Raw genomic sequence first — 21,835 nt, forward strand, 5'->3', positions numbered from 1 at the left:
CCCTCTCCTTAGACATGGTGCCTAAACACAACACACACAGACACACAGTCAAAATTAAATTAAACCAAATACCAAGAGGTATTTTATAAAAACACCAACACACACACCCTAACAGGGGGGGGGGATAGGGAAAATTGACTAATAAAAAATTAAAAGAGACAGGGATTTCTGTCAGAAATAGGGTAGTAATAAATTTAACTATCAAAAAATTAGTTTTAAAGTAAAAGGGGCTTGAAATATCACAAATGTGAACTACTTACCAGGAGCTGGTAAAGAGAAGACCTCCCAAGCGAAGCGGCAAACGAGATCTGGGTATTTACTGCCTTGCATCATGGGATATGGGGCTGCCTCGAGCTGGTAAAAGGAGTTCTCGAGCTAAAGCAAGTGCCGAGTCGGAGCCGAGGATCGGCTCCGAACCCATCAAGCAAGAATGAAGGCGAGATTGACAACTTAACATAGCGTCATTATGTTAAAGTTATTATTCCCATCTTTTATGTGTAACAACTTTTTTGTTACATGTCTAGTTCCAGCTTTTGTGTTTCATACATACAAACATACACTAATGTTTGGCAGGTTGATCATTTATACAGTTGTTTTTGTCATATTCATTTGAGCTTATGTCACTGTTTACAACACATTTTGTTTTACTGAAAACCCTCAAACAAAAAACAAATACACCCCCAATACACCCCTTAAACATATTAACTTACTACTAACACAGAAAACTATGTGCATCTTCAAATACTGAACTTTTATCCTTCTAATAGGAAAAATTGTCCCAAACAGATAGCCACACTTAGACTTGGGTTAACCTAAAATGAGAAGTTATGTACCTACCATAACGTTCCATGTTAGTTGTCTTCTCTCGCCTTCTTTCTTGCTTGATGGGTTCGGAGCCGATCCTCGGCTCCGACTCGGCACTTGCTAAGCTCGAGAGTCACTTTTACCAGCTCGAGGCAGCCCCATATCCCATGATGCAAGGAGGTAAGTACCCAGATCTCGTTTGATGACAATAGGCAATAGCACCTAGCATAAATAACTTCCAAAAGGAAGAAAGAAGGAGAGAAAAAGGCCTGAATGATGGTAGGAGGACCAGCACTGTATGGTCTTCAGAAGCATACTTCCCTGTAGAGAGAAAGGTCTGTCCAGGTCTGGGGGAAGGAGGGAGGGTCGCAAGAAAGAAGGCGAGAGAAGACAACTAACATGGAACGTTATGGAAGGTACATAACTTCTCAATGTTAAGTTGTCAATCTCGCCTTCATTCTTGCTTGATGGGACCGCGTCCCTAGCACCTCTATCCTGGGTGGCTCAATGGAACAGACTCTTGAGAACTGTAGAGCCAAAACTGGCTCTGTCCCTGGAGGCCAAATCCAATTTGTAATGGGAAACAAATGTATGAGGAGTGGTCCAAGTGGCTGCTGCACAAATAGTGTCTAATGGAAGTCTAGCTTGAAAAGCTGTGGAAGTGGCTAAGCTTCTGGTTGAATGCGCTTTAGGTTTCGAGCACAGCTGTTTTCACCTGAGCTGATAAATTTCAGAGATGACAGAAGAAAGCCATCTAGACAAGGTCACTTTTGAGACAGGAAGGCCTTTCTTGTTATCAGCATAAGAAACAAAGAGTTGATCGGATTTCCTGAATTGTTTTGTTCTGTCCAAATAATATCTGAGTTGGCGGTGGACATCAAGATAATGTAATTTTTGTTCCGATCTGTTTGAATAGTTTGGTAAAAATACAGGAAGATCAATAGCCTGATTCAAATTAGTCTTTGAGGCGACCTTAGGCAAAAAGGTCGGATTAGTTCTCAATGATACTCTGTCTTTGTGGAAGACTAAATAGGGGGGGGCGAACAGATAGAGCATGAAGTTCAGACACCCTCCTAGCCGATGTAATAGCAACCAGGAATAGAGTTTTCCATGAAAGAAATTTCAGGGAACATGAAACAGCTGGCTCGAAGGGAGGAAGAATCAAGGATGTCAGCACTAAATTTAGGTCCCATTGAGGAGGAGGACTCCTGATTGGAGGTTTCAGGAGAAAAATTCCTTTCAAGAAGGCTCTACAAAGCCTGTGGGACATAATGTTGTGATCTGCGAACCCGACATGAAAATTCGAGATAGCAGCCAACTGAACTTTGACCGTGGAAGAAGAGGAGCCCGCATGAAAAATTTCCGCTAAGAAATCCAAAACTGCTTGTACTGGAGCAGTGAAGGGATCAATATTTTTGGCTTTTGGCCAATAAGAAAAACGTTTCCATTTGCTAGTATAAATCCTCCTGGTAGAGGATTTTAAGGAAGCTACTATGATGTCTCTAACAGGATTAGAGATCATAGGAAGCCTGGCTAAGGAAGGAAGTGGAGCAACCATGCTGTGAGGTTGAGAGAAGGGATAGACCGGTGCAGCTGACCCAATTGGTGAATCAGAAGATCTGGCACTGGGTCCAGATGCCCCGGCTACACCAAAAGGTGACGATGGAGGAACAGAAACCAAATTTGTCGAGGCCAATAAGGAGCAATGAGAATCATTTTGGCTCTCAAAATGGTGGCTTTCTGGATAACTTGTGGGATCAGAGGAAAGGGAGGAAATGCATAAAGAAGTCCCTGGGGCCAATCCTGGGTTAGAGCGTCTCTGGGGGGATGGCCTGGCAGTGGGAAGAGAGAGAAGAAGTCTGGGCATTTGCTGTTTTGGGGAGTAGCAAAAAGATCGCAACATGGGCGACCCCATTCTAGAAAAATCTCCTCCACTATAGATTGTTTGAGAGACCACTCGTGAGGCATGAGAATAGCTCTGCTCAATCTGTCCGCTAAAATGTTGGTTTTCCCAGGGATATGCGTTGCTACCAGAAACCGATGAGAGGAGATCGCCCATTGCCAAAGTCTGAGCGCTTCTCGACACAAGGGGTAGGACTTGGTTCCGCCCTGTTTGATGATATACCATACTACAGACATGTTGTCTGTGTGGACTGCAATTGTCCCCAAGGGAAGAAAGTCGTTGAGGGCTTGCAACGTTAAAAGCACTGCTCTCATCTCTAGGACATTTATGTGCAGGTGGTATTTGAACGGTTGCCACGTCCCATGAACCATCCTGCCCTGATAATGCCCCCCCCACCCGATCAGGGAGGCATCCGTAGTGACAGTGGCTACCGGGGCTGGGGGTACAAAGGGTCTGCCTTGGTGAATCTGGGGAGAAGTAATCCACCAAGCAAGATGATTCTTGCAAATCTGTGTTACCAATATTTGGTGATGCATCGGAAGTTGTTGGTAAGACCACTGAGTGAACAACATCCACTGAAGAAGGCGCATATAGAAGCGAGCCAGGGGAAGAAGGGTAATGGCCGCAGCCATGAGGCCCAACACTTTTAGAACCATTCTGGCTTGTACTTTCTTGCTGGCTAGAATGATTCTCATGTGACCTTGTATATCTGAGATTCTTTGGTCTGTGAGGGTAGCTGACATCCGAACAGTGTTTAAGTTTGTGCCTATGAAAGTAATAGACTGGCAGGGCAATAAGGAGGATTTTCCGAAGTTGATCGAGATGCCCAATTGAGTGCAAAGATTTATTGTGTAATCCCTGGCTTGAAGAAGCTGATGCCTGGTGGTGGCTGAAAGGAGCCAGTCGTCGAGATACGGAAACACCTGGAATCCTTGACGTCTCAGGTGAGCCGTGACCACTGCCATACATTTGGTGAACACTCTGGGGGCTGTAGTGAGACCAAAGGTCAGGGCTCTGAATTGGAAATGACTGGACCCCAGTCGAAAGCGGAGAAACCTTCTGGAGCGTCTGTGAATTTTTATGTGATAGTACGCATCCTGAAGATCTATTGAGCACATCCAGTTGTCCTTCTGTAAGAAGGGCAGAATTGACTGAAGTGTGACCATTCGGAATCTTGTCTTCCTCACAGACTTGTTGAGTCTGCTGAGATCCAATATTGGTCTCCAGTCTCCCGTCTTTTTGGGGACTAAAAGAACCTTGAGTAGATTCCGGCTCTGAATGATCTGTTGTAACTGGCTGAATGGCTCTTTTTGCAGAAGTTTTAAAACTTCTAACTCTGCAATTTCCCTTAGACCGGGTGGTACATCTGGAAGGGAATTTGAGTGTGAGAAGGGAGTTTCCTCGAAAGGAATTTTGTAACCCTCGGATATGATCGACTGTACCCATCTGTCTTGAGTTAGGGAAAGCCAGGCTTCTGGGTACAGCGATAGTCTTCCCCCGACTGCCTCCAAGGATGGACAGTCGGGCAACATCTCAGGGATGCTGAAAGGGCTTGTCAGAGAGAGGCTCTCTGCTTCCCTGGTTTTGTGGACCCCCTCTGCCTCTAGAGCGGCGTCTGTTATTGTTACCCCCTCTGCCTCTAGGGGTAAACTGACCACGTGAATCGGGTGTGACTCCTTGAGATTTGCGAAACCACATTTTGCCACCCTTCTGTCCTTTAGGGTAAGGTCTAGAAGGGGTGGAAAAACGGACCCCTATGGCAGAAAGAGTCTTGCCGTCCTGCTCGCACCTGGTCAACGTTCCTTCACTTGAGGGCCAAACAAAGCTGACCCATCAAAGGGAGAGTTTGTGAAGGACGCCTTAAAGGGATCTGCAAAATTACAGAGCCGCATCCAGGCTTGGCGTCTAAGAGCCACACCTGTACCTGCGGCCCTACTCACTCCATCTGCTGCATATGATATCAGTCGCATGGAGGAGTTAGCAATAGAATTAAGGGTTCCTAGCTGCGAAGCAATTTTTTCTTGAGCCCCTGCAGCTGTGGGATCCTGTACTACTTCATCTAGCTCCTTCAGGATATCCCTTTGGAGTCTGGTGAAGTGACATAGGTAGTTCAGAGAGCGCATAGCAAAGGTCGCTGAAGAGAACATCCGCTTACCATACCTATCCATGGTCCTAGAGTCCTTATTAGGAGGATGGACAGGTACGGAAGGATCTGCAAGTTCCTTCTTAGTGGCAGCCGCCACCACCATGGCATCAGCAGGGACACCTTTTGTGAGGAATTGCTTGTCCAAAGGGGCAGTAATAAATTTAGAAGGCCTCCTAGGAACTGGCTCTACAGAGTCAGGAGCAGCCCAAGCCTTTCGAGCAATGACTTGCATAAGGGGGTCGAAAGGCGGAGACACCCAGGAGGTGGAGGGCCGAGATCCAAACGCCTCCAGGTATACCGACTCATCCTCAGAGGGATTATTGGAGGGCCAGTTTCCCCTCTGTTTAAGGAGTTCTAGGATGTCTGAAAAGGAGACATCCTCAGAGGGGGATCTTGGGGATCCCTCCGACTCATCTAAGTCGGTATCTGAAGTGATAGACTCGGGGGAGTCTACGTGTTTCCTATTACAGGTCCTCTTGCGTGGGGGATCCCCTGACTGATCCGGAGAATCCTCGGAAGAGGGGGTTCTTCCCAGTGGGGAAACCTGAGGCGGAGGATCTCTGGGTCCGGGAGCAAGAGAGATGGCAGAGATATCGACAGGCACCATAGAGGGAGGAGCTAAGGGAACAAATTGCTGACTGAGTCCAGTGGCCAGCACACTCTTCATCACCTCGAAGGCTCCCCTCCCAGGGAGGTCCGAGAGAACCCGTTCCGAAGAACCAGGAACTCCAGGGCCCACCGAAAGGGAAGGCTCCGAGGCAGATGTCGGAGCCGAGCTCACCAAGGCCGAGGCTCCAAGGGGAAGAGTGGGGTCGGACAAGAGTCCGATGCCACTCACCCCCTCGGAGGAGACCAGGGAAGCCCGACCACCGAATCCCTCTAAGGAAGGTCTCGAAGAGGAGATAAGAGTAGAGGCTGAGGGAGCAGAAGGGGGGGTATCTGTCCCTCAGCCATAGCAGAAACTATTCCCGAAGACTCCAGCTCCAAACTCTGGGGTAGAGTCGAAGGAGGAACAGCAATGGGGTGTGGACTAATAGTCGTCTGTTGAGATGGACTATGTAGCATCTGGGCCAGTGCCTGTGATTTTAATAATCTACTGATCACCCTCTCTAAATCATGGTCAGAAAGTCTGGATGACCTGGATGATCGGCTCCGATGGCTCCGTTCCGAGAGGAGAGGAGATGCCGAGCCGAGTATCGGTTCCAAGGAAGGGACCTGGACCTCTTCCTCGAAGGAACCACTGGAGCCGAAACCATGGATGCTGTCGGAGCCGACAACTTTCGGCACCGACCGAAGGTTCGATGCATCGGCTCTGGCGGAGCCGATACAGACATAAAGGTAAGGGTGTCGGAGCGGTCGCCGACACGAAGCCTGAGCCACATGGTGGTCGGAACCATCGGAGCCGACACCGAGGTGACCGAACCAGAATCGGCACCGATAGCCATCGGTGCCGAAGGTTTGTGCAAACCAGGATCGGCTCCAGCCGGAGCCGAGGCCGCAGGCTTGGACACAGAAGCCTGGGCCTTGGAAGACTTGGAAGTCTTGCTCAGAGCCGACTTAGCCGGAGAGCCCTCCGGTTTAAGTAGGCCCCTCAAAATCAATTTGTTTCTCCTCTCCTGCAGGACTCTCTGGCTAAAGGAATGACAAATTACACAGGAGTCCTGCAGGTGGAGAGGTCCCAGGCAGTATAAGCAACAAGTGTGACCGTCTGTCAGAGACATCTTCTGACAGCACGAGTCACACTTCTTAAAGCCTGAGACCCTTTCCTTAGACATGGTTGCAAAAAACACACACACAACACAGTCCAAGAAGCAATTATCCCAAAATAAATGAAATCACTAACCTCTCACATACACACACACCCTAACAAGGGGGGGGGGATGGGAGGGGAGAAGGCCTGACTAAAAAAATTAAGGAGTGAGGGAAATTCTAGTCAGAAAGGGACAAAATCTAACCTAAAACTGTTAAAAATAAAGTTTAAATTGAAAAAGGGGCAAAAACAGTAATGTATAAATCACTTACCAGGAGCTGGTAAAAGGAGGACCTCATCAGCGAAGCGGCAAACGAGATCTGGGTACTTACCTCCTTGCATCATGGGATATGGGGCTGCCTCGAGCTGGTAAAAGTGACTCTCGAGCTTAGCAGTGCAGTCGGCCGAGGATCGGCTCCGAACCCATCAAGCAAGAATGAAGGCGAGATTGACAACTTAACATGGAAGGTTATCCATGCTAAGACAGACTGTGCTTCTACTAAGTGCTGTCTGGTTTTATAGGTTCATAGGTTCATACTAGGCTATCTGCCCAAGGGCATTTATAAGCCTAGCCAAGAGTTTTGTGGCTTTCACCACCCCTTTAGTCTGAAGGAAACTATGCCCATTATTTTGCTGTGCCTCTGTCAAGCAGTGACACTGAGGTAATCCCTGGGGTACATTTGCGATCTCCCATCCATTGGTCAAGATTTCTCTTGAACAAGGCCAGAGAGGTGCACTGCCTCACATGTACCGGGATTTTGTTCCACAGCATAGGGAGTCTCTGGGTGATGAATCTGTCCCTCCAACATGTCCTATTAATAACCGTGTCCAGGTTTAAGTCTCCCACCCTTGTAGTTTTGAGGGATCTAGATTTTTTGAGGTGAAGCATGTTCATCAATTCTGGGTTGGACATGGCCTTGTATTTCAGGCACAGGTCACCTCTGAGCAAACGGTAAGCGACTGAATAGAGCTGGAGTTCCTTCAGTCGGGCAGCATAAGACATATTTTTCAGGCCGTTTATCCTTTTGGTGAGGAACTTTTGGGGCCTTTCCAGCTGCTGCAGGTGTCGGGTCAGATACATTCCGAATGGGGCATTGTACTCAATCATTGGTCTGATGAGTGAGTACAGGGGGCCGATGACCTCTCTTGATCTAGATGTGAATCCCTTCATGATCAGGTAGGCAATGTAGAAGGTCTTCCTAACTACTTTGGCAACGTGAGTGTCAAACGAAAGGTTACTGTCAACCTGGGTCCCCAGATCCCTGATAACCTCTTCTGTGCTCAGTGGATTGCCACCTATATGGTAGCTAGGGGTAACCTTGTTTTTTCCGAGGGGTATGACTATGCATTTCTTGGCGTTTAACTTTAGGCCATGGCTCTGGCACCAGTTATCCATTTCTATGAGACCCTTCTGGAGGATATCTGTGTCAGATGTATTCTCGACTATGGCGCCCAGTTTGCAGTCATCTGCAAATTTTGTCAGCCATAACCCTCCTGTGTTTGCTTGTACTTCTGAAAAGTAGATGCTGAACAAGAGTGGGCCCAGGACTGAGCCCTGTGGGTCACCACTTGTGACAGGCTTTGAGTCTGCCATGGTGCTAGCAACTCTGACCCTGTGGGTTCTGTCACTTAGCCAGTTTGCAACCCATCTTGTGACGTATGGGTTTACATTTAAGCTGATGAGTTTTTCAATGATACCTGAGTGGGGTATTGTGTCGAAAGCCTTTGCCAGGTCGAGGTAGGCTGTGTGGACTGCCTTTCCCTCATCAATGGCCTTAGTGACTGTTTCGAAGAAGTCAACCAAGTTTAAAAGGCATGATCTGCCTTTGACAAAGCCAAACTGGGTTGGATCCAAAGTCTGTACGTCCCATATGTCTTTATTTATGAGTTCCATTATGATCCTCTCCATAGCTTTGCAGATCAGGCTTGTCAAGCTGATGGGACGGTAATTTCCAGGGTCGGTGGAGGCACCGCCTTTGTGAAGTGGGACCACAGTTGCCGTGCGCCACTCCTTGGGTACGTATCCTGAGGTGAGGCTAAGATTAAACAGCTGTCCTAACTGCGGGTTTAATTCCTCATTGAGTTCATGGAGCACACAGCCGGGGACACCAACTGGTCCCATGGATGCTGTGTTTTTCACCTTGGCGAGTGCAGTTCTCACCTGAGTGTTAGAGATGTTTGGGGGGCTACAATCCTCTGGTATAGATATCTCTCCTTTTGGGGGGGGGGGGGGAGAAATTTGCACTGAACCGGTCAGCCAGTATGTTGGCAATGTCTGTAGGTTCAGTGATTTTTACATCATTTTGAACTAATTCTGAGCATATCTGGGAGTTTCCTCCCAGGTTTCTAACATAGCTAAAGAAGGCCTTATGATTGTCTTTTGAGTCCTTAGCGATTTTTCTCTCAAAATTTGCCTTAGATGATTTTATGAGAGCTCTTAGTTTTTTACTTATAATGATCAAAGGTGTCTTACCTTTTAAGGATTTTGCTCTATCTTGTAGTAGCTTCCTCCTTTTGTTGTAGAGCTTGTTTATGGCTGGGGTCCACCAGACTGGACGCTTGCCTTTGGTACAAAGAGTCTTTGTTTTGTTTGGGATTGCCTGATCCATGCAGTCCTGTAGGTGCTGGTAGAAGGCATTTGTAAGTGATTCAGCGGCTTGAGTAATGTTTTCCGCCGGCTCGGGGGCCTTAAAAGAGACCACACTAGTCTTTAGAAGTGTGAAGTCGGCTTTTGAGAAGTTCTTCACTGTGGTCTTTTTTTATCTCAGGTGGGGGCGGGATGAGGACCTCTAGTGAGATTAGTTTATGATCTGATCTCACCAGTGAGGGGTATACTTCCGGTGTTGAACATTGTGATCCCATATTCGTGATGATGAGATCAAGTATGTTTTCACCTCTTGTGGGGATGGTGACTAGTTGTTCCATGGCATTTGAGTTTATGAACTCTAGGAACCTTTGGGCTAGAGTGTTGGGGCTTGAGTAGTGATCCCAGTCTATATTAGGGTAGTTGAAGTCACCTAGTATGATGGTGTTTGGAGATACATTTATCCCCTCCAGTGTTTTCAGGAAAGCTATGTGAGGTTCCTGAGTTTGAGAGGGTGGCCTGTAACATGCTACAAATTGCAGAGCAGTTTTGCCTATGGTTAATTGCACCTGGATGGTCTCCGATGCATTGTGCGTTGCCACCAACGTTGAGGTGTGGGTGTCCTTGATGAATATGGACACCCCCCCTCCTTTCTTGGTGTTGTCCGGATTTTGGGGCGGGCATGATATGAGGTAAAACCTGATAGTGCTGGGGTGCTCTCAGGAGCCTTGAACCAGGTTTCAGTCACAGCACAGACATCGATGTTCTCCATACTGAGAAGGGCCTCGAGTGCGTGCATCTTGAGGTTGAGACTTCTGGCATTGAGCAGCATTACCCTTAGTTTTTTCCCTTTTTTGTGTTCTAGGGTGGTAGGTTTAGAATTTGAGCCTTGCCTAAAAAAGGCACTATGGGGGTGGCAAGAGCCTCTGCCAATATCCGGAAGCCCAGGGGTGACAGGTGCACAGTCTTATCTTTACTGGGAAAACTTGAATGCTTTCAGAAAACATTATCTCCTAGCCAATGAAATAAAGTATTCTGTTTTTATTGCTCTATATCAGACTGGCTCCATGGAGACATGAGAACCAGATACAGAGCTGCTTCTACAAACACTTATTTATCTGCTAGAGGAAATCTTTACTATAATTCAGTGTTCTTTTTTTATATATTTGCTTTCTCTTAAAATGTGTTACTAGATTAGGCCAAGGGCCTTAATCCAGTCATTTCCCTACACAAAATAAGAAAAAGCACATCATTTTTTCTTGTATCATACTTTTTGACCAGACTTTTCTTCTTTTTATTTACACTGTAGTGTCTACATTTATTAAAACTGAACAAGGAGAAAGAAAAAGAAGGGAAAATAGGACAGCATTTTCCACAAACACTCCGAAGTCTCCCACTTTTAGTACTTTCTCCTTCTGCCACAGTTTTGTCAGAATCAACTCCTTCTGGTGGTAGGATTGCAGTTCTACTATTAAAGGTCTAGGTTGCTTTCTCATGGCCATGTTGGGAGCATATATACAAAGTGTCCTTTTAATTAACAAGTCCTGCTGTGGAACGCCAGTCCAGCTGCTTATTTGTGCTTTCATAAAATTAATACAATCCAGCATCTCTGGTACAGCAGAAAATCTCAGGTTTTCCCTACATACTCTATCCTCTAACTCTATTATTTTTAAAACATTTCTTCTTGAGAGGTCTCATATTCAGCCAGCCTTTTCTTAATTTCATCCTCTAATTTTTGCAGTTTTATCACCTCACCTCAATATCTGTTTAAAGCTTCTTCCATATTTCCAGCCTTTTGCTATTTCAGTTGATATAATCCACCAGGGTTTCATTTATTTTTAATCTGACTTATTTTTTCCTCTAGGTTACTGGAAGTCATGTCTTGCACCAAAACTGGATCTTGCATTGCTTTTTTCTGAACAGCTGAAAAATTCTTCCCAGTCATTTTCTCTCACCTTTTGTGACTGTCTTTCAGGTTCTCTGAATTTCTTTTTTGCTGGTATCCAGGCAGTACACTTTCTAGCCAGTTACTGAAGTTCACCCAAAAATGTGAGTTTACTGGCTTGCTCTTCTGAGTTTCTGTTTTCACACTGGGAAAACTGAAATTAAGCTGTTACTCAATGTGCAATCATCTATGAAGTCCATATATGTGAACACAAAACTGATATTAAAAGAAAGGTGACAACAAATGCTGTATATGGACACACATCAGAATGTGAAATGATCATGATTTTCTCTTCAGTGTACCACAGCTTGTACTAGAAAATGTCAGTAATGGAGACATAATGAATATAACTGAATTATGTGAATATACAAGTACTCTTCGTGGTATCCCCGAAGTCTCAAACAACTCATTAAACAAGTATAGTGGGTCCAAAAACAAAACAGTGTAAGAAACTAAGTACTAAGACTGTGTACTTAATAAAGGATTTTCAACTGGAAACAGACTGCCTACCCTGCTTGGATTACTTCTGAATACTTAGTAATTCTGTATAATACTTCAAATATATATTTTTTGACTTGGGACGAGTTTACGCCCACTACCTCTAATACAATTACCTGATCTGATTAAAATACACTAATTAACTAGATATATATGGATTGAAAATCTTCCACACAGGTATGTTTCTTACACTGTTTAATTATGTGAATACAAACTCATTACTTTAGTTGAGGCAGTCAGAATATATGTCAAAATGGCAATGTCATCCTGAAACCAGTACTCATATCCATGGCTATAAGAAGCAAATGTATTTTAGACAGCATGTTGTATGACTTCTAAGTATTATATAAGCAACTTGATCTGTAGACCTTTTAGATCACTTAGCACTTGTATTTGTGAAAGCTTGTGCTTCATATTACTTTATAATAAAATCCTTTGAAGTCTACCAGCTCCTTGCAAGACATTTTTTTGTGTTTCCTGTAGAAAAGCCAATGGACAACAAGGTTTACTGATAATGGTAAGTACTTATTTAGAATATGAGAAATTGACATCTATCCTGGCTGTTGGGATGTGAAGATAGATGTCCTTTTAGTCATGGTATGCCCATGGAAAGAGCAAGGGCAGGAAGCTGTGCAGGGACAGTATTTTGAATTTATCTGGATAGATCTACAATAGACTTCCACACTCGTCATTCTGAGGACCAGAAACAGGGTAGAAAAAACCCTGTCTCCTTTTCTTTTTCTGAAACCTTTTCTATGGCTCCCAACACACTACATTTTCCAGTTTGGGAAGAATTAGGTGCTGTTGGCCTTTGGCAGAATAACCTAGACTTTCTTTTTTCTAGAAATTCAACCCGTAACCCTATTTTATTATCTACAGGACCTGCCTGTCAGTGTGATGGCCTCCTACTGCTTCACAAAGAAGTCCAGTTGCCTCCTATTCTTGGTGGAGGTGATAAGGCAATGGAGAAAAGTGAAGTGGGGGTTGGGGGGAGGGGGCTTTGGGATACATGAGAGAGGAAAACTTTCCCCAGTCATAGCTGTTCACTCTGAATGTCATAGCCCTATGGCTTATCAGCTTTTCCCCTCTGGGCAACTTGACATTTTTTTTCTACAGCAGTCTTTCTTCTCCTTTTCTGGTTCAGCCTTCTGCTACTTGAGATAGAACAGCCAGCCTTTACTGGAGTAATTTCTGATATACCTTTGAGCAAGGGCATGAAAACAGTCCGTAACTGATTTCAAGGTTTTCTTTTTTCTCTGGTTTATTAAACATCTTCTCTGATGAGGGTTCCTTATCTAATAGGGCATCAAGGGCCACTGCTTTCACATACTATGGTAGGGGGCTGAGTCCTAAACCAGGCATGCCTCTCAGCTATTAATGCCATAGCAGCTGCCCTGTAAGATGTATCCACTGCATCATACACAGACTTCATGCACAGCCTAGCAATCTACACTGGGGTTGCATAGCTCAAGCATCTCCCCTTTCAAGTCCATGTCTTCTATCCTATCTACCTTCTGTTTCAGCTACTAAAGAGGGACTCCTATAATTCTATCATGTAAGACTGGCAGTTAAGGGCCCTAACAGCCAGGGTAGCTTAGGTGCAAGTCTCTTGTTCCAAAACAGTGGGGGGTTTCTGAATGCAGACATACCAGCTCCGTTGCTGGAATCCATGGGTACCACTCCTGGATCAGCAACTGGCTTCCTATACATGTACTTGTGGGAGTCACTGACCCTAAAAACGTAATATGCTAAGGGGTTAGGAGTCAGGTTGCACATGGGTATTGTAAAATGCATCATCCAGGACTTCTAGGACAGGAAGCATGGCTACAGCTTTGGTTTCTGTCAGGTCTAGAAAATTCCTGTATCTGATATGTGCTTGAGAAACTCTTTGGCCTCTCATTTGAAGGTCTCCTTCATTCTATCAATGGTATCCCTAAGCGAGACACCCTCTGATGGTAAGGCTGAGAACAGAGTGCCCCCAATATCAGACTGCAGATATGAGAGCGAAGACATTTGGTTAACATATGCTAAATCTTCCACCCGAGTCTGAGTTATCCAAGTCCTTCTGGGGAGAAAGCAACTTTCTTTTTTTAGTAGAGGGTACCTCTGACACTGTGCATTCAGTGACTGGCAGTCTGCATTTTATGAAATCTTGATACAACATAAAGAGATGATGGGGGTGTGGACTGGTGAGAGGGGGAGCCTTTTCAGTCAAATTTGGGACAAGGTGGCCAACATCCACTTGGGTGTGGGAATCTTCAGCCTGTGCCTGGAAGTATGGTAGGTCTGCCTTGCAGAAGCACAAAACCTTGATACTGTCTCAGTCAACTTACTACTGGACAGACAGAGAATGGGGCTGCAGTCCTTCCCTGCACTGATGGCAAAACAAGTGTGAGATCCTGAGAACTGCAGGGAGGCCCTGTGACCAACCAAAAACAATGAGTTTTCAGCCTGTCATGATGTGATAATGGCTGAAAGTATGCCAGCCTTTTGAAGGAGTCATACCACAGATCTTGAGAGAACCAGATGTTGGACATGGGGACTTCAAAAGCTGCTTCCTGGCACCAATGTCTTTCAGCGTGAGAAGGGGTGCTGCTGCTAGACTCCAACATACTATCATCAGCATCCCAGATTTTCTTCTGCCATGACTACTTGTCTAAAAACAACTTTTTCTTCTCAGGGAGGTTGGAGGAAGAGCCAGAGGACAACACATGCTCTCTCTTCAGAGGAAAGTACTCCAAGAAAGATTCTTCCCTGTGCTTTATGATTCTTTTTTATGGTCCGTTGGTTAAACAAAGCACATGAGGATACACAAATTGCTGCCCACCAGAACAGAATTAAGGTCTTTCCAAAGGGGAGAGTATAAAGATGTGTTTATATAAATTAAATCCTGTAAGAATTTCTATGACATAGCAACCGATTTTAAAAAAAAATTTTGTATTAAATTATCACACTGTAAGCTGTAACAAGTGTTTGCATATGGATCAGCTATAAATATCTGCCAGTTTCTCTTATTAATGCTATAAATCATGTTTATATTCCCACATTAAGTTAGTGGAAACCAGAAACTAGACAGCTCAGTATTAATATGAGTGGTTGTGCTATGATAGTATCAACATTTTCACTAGACTAACCATAGCTATAAAATGTCTTTTCAAGTTGGGTAGTGCATCTAATAACTGATCATGACTGCTCATAAGGTGTGCAGCTAATGAAATCTGTTGCTTCTAAATATTTTACATTTAAATGTGGAATGCATAATACTGATTGTCATATTTAAGAATCTCACAAACATATCCAGATAATCTACTTCTCCATTACAAAGAAAAACACTTATAGTTAATCCAGATCTTAAGATTTTTGGAGACATTCCCTCTCTTGCCCTGAAAATAAGCATTGTTGGAAGAGACAGCTTTGCTATAAACATGCATATGGACTGAAAATTAGGCACAGACCCATACATTACCTGATGGCTAGCCAGCTGACTTGCTGATAGTACACATGTTAGTATAACGGAGTCTTCCTCCACAAAGAGGCCAGTCACTAGTAGAGTTCCATAGGGATCAGTGCTGGGGGCTATCCTTTTGGCATCTACTTCTTTGAATTCAAAACAAATATCAAGGACCTCTGGCTGACCATGTCTGCACATGACTGCAAACTAGGCGAGGTCAGTGAATCCCCAAAAGACACAATACCTTCAAGAGGGCCTGATGCAGACAAGCAACTGGTGCTAATACCATGGGGTAAAACTCATTCAGAAAAAATGCATAACAGTACCCTTTGGAAGGTAACTATATGAAATGTTAGGCTCCGCCAGAGTCAGCCACAAAACACAGAGACTGAATAGCCAAAAAACAGACTTACATATACTAAATCCAAAATGACCAGATTGGGGAAGGTACTCAGAAAAAAACTGAAACGTTATCTGGTTTACCATAGATCAAAATTAGGGAAGCTAAGCTCCATGACATAATGGAATAAAACCCTGTGATACAAACAGCCTGATTATCAGACTAGGTGCTGGAAAAGAAAGTTGAAGTGGCTGGAAGTGGACAGCCACCTCTGGCTTACCCATCCTGGTGGGAGGAGGGAAGGTAGGTCAGTCTTTTGCAAGCCTGACACCTGGTCAAGGCTGGGTGTGCTAGCAATGGGCATACAGGACCAAGGATGCACCCAACTGAACAGTGTATACTCCAAAGCTAGAGGACACATGCATGAGCATAATCATGAGCAGATATATCTGGGTTTGCCAATGCAGTAGCTCTGCATGTCCAATGTTTATGAGGTAGTGAAGTACAGCTATTTAAGCAAACTCACCTTAACAAATGATGTTTGAATGATCACTTTGCAGAAGCCTTAGCTTTATGGGCTATATCCTTCACAGGATATAACAGACGGCCAGATTCTAAAGCTTCAAGGGCACATTACAGATGCCCAGACCATTAATCGACTTGAGTTGAGCTGAAGAAAAGAGGACTGGTTTGGATGACAAGCTCTTCAGGGCTTTAATGCAAACTGAGATAGGGGGGCTAGAGCCTTGAATAGGTCAATGCTAGGAAACTAAAATTATAAGTCCTCTCCATAGAAACAAAAACATACAAACATAAGGGGGATGGAGGGAGGGAAGGAGGGAGCAGTTACTGTAGCAGTAATCATTTGAACATCTATTATGGTAAGTTACTTACACAGCTGTACAACGTTTATTATACTGATCAATGCTACAGTAGCCTTGGCTGTTTGGGTAGACTACCACAGCTTAGACTGGCTAGGAGGAAAAATGATGAGGGTCCAGGTGCTCCTGGGGAGTGGCCCTAGCAAAGCCAGTCTTAGACCTGGTGAAGGAATCTATGTCACAAGCAAAATTTAAATCCTTGGATCTAGTGGTTCTAATGCTCTTTAATTTTATGGATGTGCAAAAGATTCATCAGAGCTGGATCAAATGATGTCTTGTACGCCAGGCATAGATTGCCTCTCAGTAACCTGTAGGATACAGAGTATAGAGATGGGGCTTTAAGGCGATCCATATAGGACAATGTGTTTATACCCTGGACTTTCCTTGGAAGGAACCTTTGTGGGTGTTCCAACTGTTGCATATGTCTGGTCAAGTAAATGCCAAAGGAAGCATTATATTCAATGATGGGTCTGATAAGGGATGAATAAAGTGGCACTATGGTTTCTTTGGACCTGGATGACATGCCATTACTTATAAGCTGGGCGACATAGAATGATTTTCCTGCTACCTTAGCCACATGTTGGTCAAAGGCCAGATTACAATCTACATATATTTCCAGATCCCTGACTACTGGTTCAATTGTTAGAGGTGTCTTATCGATGGAGTAATTAGCCTGGGTGACAGTTTTCTCTAAAGGCACTATAATCTGTTTCTTGGCATTGATTTTTAGTCCGTGATTTTGGCACCAGTCATTTGTCTTTATTAGACCCTCTTGTAAGATGTTGTGTCATGGGGGAATCTTTGAAAGCTTCCAACTTGCAGTCACCTGGGAACTTGGGCAGAGAAAGGCTCTAGACATCAGCCTTTACCTTTGGGAAGTTGATGCCAAACAGGAACGGTCCCAGCACGGAGCCCTGAGGTACCCTGCTGGTGACTGGTCTCTTTGTGGTGGTGGTATCACCAAGCCTGACTTCCTGGGCCCTGTCTGTGAGCCAGCTGGCAATCCATTGAGTTATATAGGGGGTTTATGCCCAGTTAAGTGAGTTTGTCAACTGTACTCCAGTGGGGTACTGTATTGAACACCTTAGCCAGGTCCAGGTAGGTGGTATGTACTGTTTTCCCCTCTCTCATTGCTTGGTGGTCTTCTCAAAAAAGTCCACCAGGTTTAGTAGGCATGATCTTCCACAGACAAAGCCAAACTGGATTGGGTCCAGTGTTTGAAGGTTGCCTACATCTTTGTTGATCATTTCCATGATAATTTGTTCCATGGCTTTTGCATATTAGACTAGTCAAACTAATAGGTCTGTAGTTTCTGGGTTCAGATGATGTTCCACCCCTGTGAAGTGGGATAACCATAGCAGTCCTCCATTTTTGCTTCTTTTTAGCAAGAAATTCTCAAGAAGCAGATAAACTGTTGCCAGGTAAAACTTCCCTAAGGACAGGCAATCTAGTCCGGCTAGGTAGCAAAATATTCACTGTTCCTTTTCTCAGGACTGACAAGAGAGGTTCTCCATTGCTTGCCAAGGGCAATCCAAGAGCTGCAGAGGACATGTCTAACCACTGGACCACGGTTGATCTAGGAACTACACCACAGGGAGCCAAGAAAAAAGATGAATGGTCTGAGGAACCAGAAATTGCCACAGGAGATCACCCATCTGCAGCTGAAGCAGATTAGCAGCCTGCTCTGGTGGTAAAGTCTATTTATTAAGTTCCTCCTGTTTGTGGTTGTAAGAAGGAAGAACTGGTAGGTTGTTCCATGGTATAGTTGAAAAAGATGTCAGATTTGTGGGGAAGCCTGGCTGCAACAGTTGGTAGAACCAGTAAGCACTAAAAGAAGTTGCTTTTTTCCACCAAAAGTACATGGTGAAAAGCACTTTAAACACCCCAGCTCCCAAAAGAAAAACAACAACTTTTTTCCCATGGAAAAAGTCATTTTAGGTTAGTTTTAACAACCATTTTCTACAAAAACAAAAATAATGCTCCTGTTAAAAAGTTACTAAAAGTCATTTTTCTCAGCATAAAATAATTTTACAGAAAATGTTCACTTTCAGTCCAAAAACTGAAAAAAGGAAGTTTTTTCCCCAAAAGGGAACTTATCTGTCCAGCAATGGAAAGTGTTAGCCAACCATCAGTCCTCAAAAGCCCACAAGAGGAGGGTTCTTCTGCAGCAGGAAAGCTCTAAAGGGGATAGTGTCCACACCATTCTTTCTTCAGCTTTGTTTGGGCTGGCTAATGGTGTGGGTGTGTGGAAGATGCCCTTGAAGCTTTGAAAGCTGGCTGGCTGTTACAACCTGTACAGGGTACCACCGACATAGCTAGGTCTATGGCAGCAGTCATCAATATGGTAAACACTGGCAGTTAGAACAAGTAAAAAAAAAAAACCCTGATGACTGCCTAGATGACAGCCTCAACTGGGAGGGCTGACACCTATCTGGAAATTGGGCAAAAAGACCCAGGAAAAAGAAAGAAAGGCAGCCAGAAAGGGGGTCCTAAAGGACACCTACATATGTAACAGCATACTTTCTCCTCAGAGGTCATCAAAACAGGCCCAGAATGGTCTGTGCAAGGAACATTTCTCAAAATATTAAGTATTTAGGATCCTGTTCTTGAGTTCTTCCTTAGGTGATCATAATGTTATCTTCACTGTCCTGCGCAGGTGTAAACCTGAGCTTTCTACTTTAGTTAAAGCACATATACAATCAAAGTGATAGCGAAAAACATAGTAATGGACTATGGAATGCAGAGAGTCTCCACAAGGTCCTCCCTAAGCCCAGGCTTGGAGAGGCCCTCAAGCATTTCCACTGTCATATTTACCAGATGGGACTGGAATTTGGACAGATGAGGTGAATAGCTAAGGTCCCCTTGCCCATCAATGCAGAAGAGTATACCTCTTAAAAAAAATTGGTATCTGTCAAGCAGTACAGCAGAAAAGTACTGTGGCATCTTAGGTCTATACTGTGCTCTGACAAAGGCTTGTAGTAGTCATCCACTCTTTTCACAGGTTGAAGGGACAGTTAAGATGCCTCCAGGCTACTTGGACTACTTCAATGGTAGTGTTTTTAAATGCTGTGGGTGTAGAGACACAGCTCCCAAGATAAGTCACCCTGCAAAAACGATCAATGCAGTGTTTTAAAATTGCAATTTGTTATGGCTATATTATTTTCAATTTCAGACATTTCAACAGCAATGTTTTATGCCCCAATGTAGTAAGAATCAATATTTTATTACAGATCCAGGAACATGAAATAAATGTAAAATAAATAAAAAATAATCTGAAATGTACAAAGGGAAAAAGGAAATGATAGACTTAGAGAAAGGGTTACTTTCTTATGCACCCAGTGCTTTATTATGTGTCAAACTACAGACATATCCAAGCATGGGAACTTCCAGTACACTGGTAAATGATAAGTGGTAGAAAGGAATAATCAAAGACACATCAATAAGGGCCTTCAGAGTAAGAATTTCTCATTGAATCCCCCTTTACAGACTCTACTTTCTAATAGATGCTTATGGCATGTTTAAAGGGATCTACTTTGAATAACAAAGTTTAATGTTCCATCCAAGGTCTACCACAGATGAACTTGTTGCTGGTTGGTAGACTGCCATGATATAGTAAAGCCTGTTTAAAACTTACTGTGTTTCTGCAGGACATCTATTTCCCCTGCAACTCCTGATGGGGAGGATATGGCCCCACACTTCCATTTCTAAATGCATCATCTCCACAAAATTGCACAATCACAAAGAAAAGCAAAAAAATGATTTCTTCTAATTTTGTGCAATATCAGTGGTAGTATCTACAGAGATTGGGGATGCTAAGACAGAACCTTCCATGTGAGGGGCACTGGGAAAGCAGCTCCTATCTAAAAATACTTTTCTATTTTCTCACCACTATTTACTGTTAATAAGAAGGGCAGTGAAACACTGTGATCGCTATGATGGGCTTATAGAAGTCAATTAGTAACCATGTGAAGTAGAGCTATTTGAACTAAGAATAACAAAAGGGTTAAAAATGCACAGAACCTTATTGGTTTACAAGAAAAGAAATGCTCAAACAAAGTTACCCAGTACGGCATTCTGGATACTTCTCTCAGGATCATCAAGGTGAACCAGCAGTGTTCGGTATAGAAACTCAATGTGGCTTCTATAGGTTGTTCTGTCGTATGTGCCTTGGACACTTTTGACCCAACTAATTAAAGCTTTGGTAGCTGCTATTCGTACTTCATCTGATGCATCATCCAGACGTTTCAAGAGCTCTTTAAAAACACAACAATGACAAAACAATAGTAAGTTACATGTTTACTTCACTTAGCAATGACTTCCAGGGTCCAACACCAAGGTACAGTGCAACAATTGCATATCAACTCTAAGCTGGATAAAATGTATTACATTCACAATTAAGCAATAAATCATGAAAAAGATGACAGCTTCATGAAAGTTCTAGGGTAAAATGTTTTTATTACAACAATATAGTGATAAATATTTTATTCTTTTTCTTATGTTTTCTGGGTTAGTCCCCCTAGGCTAACAGCTTCTGTTCAGGTAAAATCCATGGGAATATTCACACTGACCAGGGGAAATTTGTGCAGAAATTCCTCTATTCTTTTCAGTAAGTAACATGGGAGCTTTTACATCCACCTGAGCTACCCTCAGATACAGCCTTGATTTAAGATTGCATCTGAATGACAGATAGTTCCCCACATATGCATAATGGCAGTAGGACTTGCACTTATCCTGGTTTATTTACTGTATCCTATTCAAGGCAAGAATGGAGATTAAGTTTATCTCAGTAAGCAGTAGGTATAAAGCATAGAATCAGTCACTGTATGTGCAATCATGTGTGCAATCACACATATACCTAAGGGCAACTGTAAGGACTGCAAATTTGCCTATTGGCTTGTCTTTGGGATGTGAAAGGAAACTGAAACCTTGTCGACAACCCAAGTAGACACAAGGAAAGCAAGCAAACTCTAGAAATAAATGATCACAGTGGTGAAATAAACTACTCCTTATACTAATTCAGTAAATAAATAAACAAACCAAAAAAGCAAGCACCTTGAAGCAGCAGTGAAATACAGTGCCATCCATCATGATTTACTGTTGTTATAGCATGATCTTGTAATTTTAGAGAATCAGAGAATATATTGTACAAGGCAACTGAGCCATGTGGTCATTTACTCCTTGCCAGTACCCCACCTTTAGACCTTACCTCATTTTTTAAAGAAGAGAAAGGCAAGTCACATGGGGGTGGAATGTAAGAATGCCCATCAAATCATCTAATTCTTTCTTAAATGAAGGCAGTGTGTCACACTACTTGATCTGGAAAGTTGTTTGTTCCAGAAAGGGGTAGTTGTTGCTTGACAAATCTGTCTCTCCACCATGATTTATTCGTTAAAGCAGGTTCAGATCTCTAGTATTTGCTGGACTGTTTGATCTATGGAGATATAAGAGATCTTGGAAACCTGGATCCCTAATGACTCAAAAGGCAAGGTGCAGATTGTCTCTAAGGAGTCTACAGGACACTGAATACAAGGAG

General features: G+C 43.7%; 1 protein-coding gene across 1 annotated transcript in view; it reads right to left on the reverse strand.

Moving 5' to 3' along the window:
• The window catches only part of DNAAF5 (dynein axonemal assembly factor 5), a 1,078,404-nt gene that overhangs the window by 45,171 nt on the left and 1,011,398 nt on the right, over positions 1–21,835 (reverse strand). Inside the window, exon 12 of the mRNA XM_044089685.1 lies at positions 20,364–20,555. Within this exon, the coding sequence (XP_043945620.1) occupies positions 20,364–20,555 (192 nt within the window). The remainder of the gene's footprint in view (positions 1–20,363; positions 20,556–21,835) is intronic.

This window comes from Protopterus annectens, chromosome 12.part0 (assembly GCF_019279795.1).
Source record: "Protopterus annectens isolate FY-2018-M chromosome 12.part0, PAN1.0, whole genome shotgun sequence".
NCBI lineage: Eukaryota > Metazoa > Chordata > Ceratodontiformes > Protopteridae > Protopterus > Protopterus annectens.